The 6,352-nt window shown below is 44.2% G+C and overlaps 1 protein-coding gene across 1 annotated transcript in view; it reads right to left on the reverse strand.

Moving 5' to 3' along the window:
* Positions 1-6,352, reverse strand: part of LOC100960633 (NACHT, LRR and PYD domains-containing protein 1-like) — a 39,694-nt gene that overhangs the window by 12,847 nt on the left and 20,495 nt on the right. Inside the window, exons 9-11 of the mRNA XM_023518702.1 lie at positions 5,476-5,558; positions 4,722-4,887; positions 2,804-3,027 (exon numbers count right to left, since the gene is read on the reverse strand). Coding sequence (XP_023374470.1) covers positions 2,804-3,027; positions 4,722-4,887; positions 5,476-5,558 — 473 coding nt within the window. The remainder of the gene's footprint in view (positions 1-2,803; positions 3,028-4,721; positions 4,888-5,475; positions 5,559-6,352) is intronic.

Genomic DNA, 6,352 nt, shown 5'->3' on the forward strand with positions numbered 1-6,352 from the left:
TCTGGACCTGCCCAGAGCCCTGGAGCGGGGGTCTCCTCTGCTGCCTGTGGGGTGCGCTGCTCTAGCAAGCAGTTCTGGGTCCTCCTAGAGTGGGGGACTCATTTGCCGCCACCCCCGGGGGTGCTCAAGGCTCTAGCAAGTACTTCTGTGGCTGCCCGGAGCAGGGGAACTCCTCTCCAGCTACCCGCTGCCCGCGGGAGGCTTGCGGCTCTAGCAAGCAGTTCTGGACCTACCCAGAGCCCTGGAGCGGGGGTCTCCTCTGTCGCCCATGGGGTGCGCAGCTCTAGCAAGCAGTTCTGGGTCCTCCCAGAGTGGGGGACTCGTCCGCTGCCACCCGCGGGGGTGCGGAATGCTCTACCAAGTCGTTCTGTGCCTTCCCGGCACAGGGGACTTCTCTGCGGCTACCTGCCACCCATGGGAGGTGGGCAGCTCTAGCAAGCAGTTCTGAGGCCCGCTTTGTACCTGTATTTTGTGTTCTTAAAAGATCTTCCTTGGATTTACAGCTTGCCGAACTTCTTTCTGGGCTCAGCTCCCCGTCTTTGGCTTCATATATTCTGATTCCAACCAGTTTTTCTTTCTTTGCTCAGGAGCCTCTGTCCAGGGTTGCTACCAGTCGGCCATCTTCCCAGAATCCCCCGGTTACATTCTATTGTAATGGAAAAAATGCTTGGTATTCTTCTTAATCATGTTGAACAGGGACATGGCTAATAAGAAGTATTCATTTTTCACTAGGCCCTGTAATTAACAGAGCTGGTTACACAGGAGCATGGTAATACTCAGGATCTTGAGGTCTTCGAGGGCCTGGGGTGAACCTGAGAGGTCAAAAGCTCTGTGCTTGGGCTGTAGCAGGAGAAAACTCACTGTGGAAAGTTAATAATTCAACAGGGGACCTCACCAAAGATGTAGAAGAAGCAGTCAGAGCCCAAGTCCTAAACCAGGTAGCCCAGAAAGCAGGTAACAGGGAATCCTGGATATGTTTATTGATATTTATTTCGTTTTCTTGTTCTGGTAAATCCCCATGTATCAGACTTTAATATTGTTGCTTTCCTTTTCTCTTTCTTTCTTTCTTTTTTTCTTTTCTTTCTTTCTTTTTTTTTTTGAGACGAGTCTCACTCAGTTACCCAGGATAGAGTGCTGTGGTATCAGCCTAACTCACAGCAACCTCAAACTTGGGTTCACATGATGCTCCTGCCTTATCCTCCAGAGTAGCTGGGACTACAGATTCCTGTCAAAACACTTGGCTAATTTTTCTATTTTTAGTAGAGATGAGGTTTCTGTCTTGCACAGGCTGGTTTCAAACTTCTGAGCTCAAGGCATCTTCTTGCCTCAGACTCCCAGAGTGCTGGGATTGCAGGCATGAGCCACCATGACCAGCTTTTAGACAGTGTTTTGGTAGCTTTACCCATTTATGTCTCAGGATCTTGGTTTACCATTCCATCTTGCACCTCAGATTTCCCTTTTGTTTAGACCATGTTCCTTAGAATTTTCTTCAGTAAGCATTTGTTTGTGGAAAGCTCTCTTAGTTTGGTTTTTAGTTTTTATTTTGCCCTGTTCTTAAATTTTTTTTCTCTGTTTATCATTTTGATTGACAGTTTCAGGGTTTTTTTTTTTTGTACATTGAAGAGATAATTCCATTTTCTTCTGCCTTCCATTGTGGCTGTTCAGGAATCAGTCATCAGCCTCATTGCAGTTCCTTTCTAGGTAATCTTTCTTTCTTTCTGGATGCTGTCAAGACCTGCCATATACTTTGTTATTCTGTAGTTTCACAATAATGAATCCTATCTTCATTTCTTTTTCTCTCTTCCCTCTTTCTGCTTTGGATTCCTCATTCTGAGAAGTTTCATAGCTCTCAACAATCCTAGAAATTTCTTGGCAATTATCTCTATGAAAATTGCATCTTTTCTATTCTCTAGTACATCTTTGTGGAATTCTAATTAGATGTATATTAGTTCTTCTCATGGTATTCTCCATGTTATTTGTTGTTTAAAACTTTGTTTTTAAATTTGTATCAATTTAATTTGATTCATCATTTTTAATGGTTTCTCACTTCTTGCTCATATTTTTCAGACTAATTTCTTTGAGTATGATATACACACTTGTTTTATATTCTGCTTCTAATAACTCTAATGTCTGAAGTATTTAAGGGATTGTTTCTGGCACCTGTAGTTTCCACTGACTGTTATTTATAGTGCCTCATTTACCCTTTGTGAGATTTTGACCGCAAACTCATTTCTTGGAATTTTATCTGTGGGAAGTCTCTACAGTTGACAAAGACTGAGAAACTTTATGACTACTCTCTTTCATGGCTCCAGCTCAAGTATAGTCTGGTGACAGTGTTTCTTCTCCCTGCCTGTAGGAGTAGTAATGGCTTCCTGCTGTTCCTAGTCTCTGGGTACCCCAACATTCCCTGTTAGCTCACTTTGCCATACCTGGTAAATAGTCCTAATTTGAAAAGTCTCTTCAAAATTCTCAACTGCGCCTATCATCTATTTCCTGTTAGGACCCTGTGTGATACATCTCTATAAAGAACACTCACTAGATGCTAGTTATTATTGTCACTGAAGAGATCATTTTCTATTTAGGGAAATTTCCAAGTAAGATCAGGAGAAAATAATTATGAGGACATGTGTTTGAAAAATGATGCATGCGAAGAAGAGCAGCAAAAGAAACCGTCTCAGTCTCCACCTCCACAACCCTCTCCTGGTCTCTCAGTGAAGCCACAAGCTCCTCCCCCAGGACACCATCATCTGCACTCCCCTCCAGGCCCATGGTTAGCCTCCCCCTTTCTCTCCCTGTCGTTTACCTTGGAGGTCCACAAAGTGAGGGAGGTACACAGCTGCCACAGATCCTGGCTCAGCCTTGATGTCCAACAGAGGTCCTGCCACCATCCAGCTGTGCTGTGACATGTTCCCATCCAGGAACTGTTTCCAGGAACAGAACTCAATCTCGATGGTCACTGCCCTTCGCACCACAAAGTGGAGACCTGTATTGTGCCAGTCATAGGTTCCAGACTTGGGGAAGTGAACTCTGGGAAGAAGAGGGACAGGCAGACAATGCATTACACAAACTCAGTGAGTACCTGCTGGATGCCAGACCCTCTGCAGGACCTTCTGAATATAGCAGACTGGTTGCAAAGCCAGACTTCAGGGTCAGAGAGATTTGGGTTTTCATCCTGGCTCCTCTGTTCTCTGACTGTGGATCACTAAGCAAGTCATGTGATCTCCCTATTCTCAGTTTCATCACCTTTAAGTATGGATAGTAATAGCACCCAATTTATAGTTGTGAGAATAAATGACTAATACATGTTGGCAGCTTGACACAAACCTGGGAGAAGTTAGCTGCTTCTGTCATGATAACAAGACAATGATACTGATGATAAAATAGACAAGTGTTCTTTTTTAAAGGGCCTATAGACCAATAATTAATATCATTCTATATTATAGTTTTTTAATTTATTTGGTTTATTTTTAGAGAAAGGGTCTAGCTCTGTCACCTAGGTTGGAGGGCAGTGGTGCATTCATAGCTCACTGTAAGCTCAAATGACCCTGCTGCCTCAGCCTCCTGTGTAGGTAGGATAACAGATCCCAACACCCCTGGCTAAATTAAAAACATATCTTTTTGATAGAGACAGGGATCTCACTATGTTGTCCAGGCTGGTCTCAAACTCTTGGACTCAAATGATCATCCCTCCTACAGTGGTGGGATTATAGGTGTAAGCCATTGTATCTGGCCTACATGCTGATCCTAATGATAAACCCTCACAGATGACAATAACGCTTTACAGAGATGTTAAGTGACTTTTCCAAGGCTTCCACGTAGCAAGTGGTGGGGTCCCAGGATGGCAGTGTCTGTAGATGTAAGTTGTGAATGACACTTTCTCCCAGCTGAAATAATGTCTGGGACAGTGTTTGGTGAGTGTTGTGTATGAGACCATGGTTATGTTTATAGACAGAAGCCCTTGGAGAGCAGGGTTACCATACTAATTTTAAAGTCTTCAACTTTTTAATACAGTACAGTCTTTAGTGCACAGCAGGTATTAATAAGATGGGAATAAATAGATTAAAAGAGATTTAAGCGAAATTTAAGAGACATAACAAACAAAATACAATAAGTGGTCCCTGTTTGGATCCTGATTAAAACAAACCACCTGCAAGAACACATTTTATATATTTGAACAAATTTGAATCTGAACTGGATATTAGATAATATGAACACTTACTGGTGGCTTTGTTAAATGTGATAATGGCACTAATGTTAGGAAAGAAAAGGTCTTTATTTTTATTTTTTTGAGAGGCATGATATAATATTTAAGGATAAAAATCACCTGATGTCTTGAATTTAAAATATTGTAAAAATTTCTGTGAAATAGGAAGTACATGGAAACATAAAAATAACAAAAGAAGGAAAAAGTAAATAGCTAAAATGAATTTGACCAAACTGTGGTTGAAGTTGTATAATGATGACATGGACATTTTTCTTACTCTTTATTTTTGTGTATATTTCAGAATTTTTCCCAAGAAACCATGCTTTTCCTTCATAACACACACACACCCACACACACACCTCCAGTATCTCAACCCTGTCCTTGTCTGCTGGTTTGGCAAGGAGAGGGACCCTAGTGCAGGAGTAGGTGGTTTGCTGACTGTCTGAGGGGAACCAGTGGGAAGAAATTCAGGTAGTTTCTAGAAACAGAACTGGAGGGAGAAACCAGCCTCACTCACCGGTACAGGCTCCTTGTCTCTATGTCAACTACCTCAGCAGCCACGGGTCCTGTGGGGTCCAAGAACTCATCTTCAGTCCCTGGAGGCTCCATGTGAAAGGTCCTCAGGGGAGCAGGAGGAGACAGAGAGAGGGGCTCCATCTGTACTGCCTGTGAGGAGCTTCCCTCTGGAACAGCAGGGCAGTGGTCAGCTCTAGATTCCCCTTTGCCCCCTATACTGGACCTTTGGGGCCCTTTCCAAAGCTGATCTGTGGCAGAGAGTGTGTCTGCAGTCTCCATTCTGCACCTGGGGCTGTCTGCCTGCTGTCTGTGGATGCCCTCCCCACTGCCCCCAGCCCAGCCTCTGCCTGCCTGCCCTTTCCCACTGGTCCAGAGTGTTGTTCTTCCCAGCATGTTCCCATAAGGGCAGGTTGGAAGAAGAACGTGGCTCAGAAGATGGATGGGCAGGGATGGAGAGGTGATTCCCAGGCCTCAGCAGCCCTGAATGGGAGACTAGGACCTGGTTCTGAGTAAGGCCCATGCCACAGAAGTTCTGGAGATGAGCAGCACCAGACCCTGAGGCTGGGGGAAAGGGAAGCAGAAATTCAGGCAGGTTCTAGGTATAAGTGGATCATGCATCCAGGGAATCATGATCCAGGGGATCCTCCCAGGTGGGGAACCTGACATATTGTGAGGCAGGGGGATAGAGTGGATGACCTCCCATGGCTGCCCCTCCCCACCCATCATGGTTCTCCCAGCCTGGTTCCTTCAACTACCTGATTCTCGCCTCTGCCGCTTGAGTGAGAACATGTTACTAGTCTTCTCTCCTCCAACATTAGGGTTCATCACACTTGGCTTCCTGGATATAGAATTGGGAATTGTTCATCCTTCTTAGGTTCTTTTTCGTTGTTGTTCATTTTTTATTTTTATATTAAATCATAGCTGTGTACATTAATGCTGTCATGGGGTACAATGTGCTGGTTTTATATACAATTTGAAATACTTTCATCAAACTGGTTAACATAGCCTTCATGTCATTTTCTTAGTTATTGTGTTAAGACATTTATACTTTACATTTAGAAAAATTCACATGTACCCTTATAAGATGAACCATAGGCATGATCCACCCCAATCATCTTTCCTCTGCCCATCCTTCCCCGTCCCCTCCCCTCCAAGTATCTCAAGAATGGAAGAAAAAGTACCCAATGTACTCAGCCTTACTATGAAACTAATTTATAGCTTTCACAGGAAAGCTATAACCTCCTTAGGTTTTTAGAGGAAGCTAGGGCTTTCTACGTGACATCCCTGCTTAAAATTTAACACTTGCAAATTTGAACTCAAGCCAGTGCTCATTCTATAGCCCTGCCTCTATGAATAGGTCCCTCCCCATCTGCTTGTCCTTCCATGCTGGCCCTGGGGTGCCATCCTAACTCCTCCTCACCCACCCTGAGAGCTGATCACCTTGGCAGGATCTCCTGATAGCTCTGCTTTCTCTTTTCTTCCCTATGACGACCTCTATCCTACTGCTAGGCCCTGGCATCTGAGGCCTGAACCATAGCTGTGTCCCCTGAAAGGTCTCCCTCCTTCACTCTGGTTCCTGTCCAGCCCATTTTTTACACAGTAGCTGATCCATTTTGGAATCTGAGTTCACAG

This window comes from Otolemur garnettii, unplaced genomic scaffold, assembly GCF_000181295.1.
Source record: "Otolemur garnettii isolate 467f Iridium unplaced genomic scaffold, OtoGar3 scaffold00145, whole genome shotgun sequence".
Classification (NCBI taxonomy): Eukaryota; Metazoa; Chordata; class Mammalia; order Primates; family Galagidae; genus Otolemur; species Otolemur garnettii.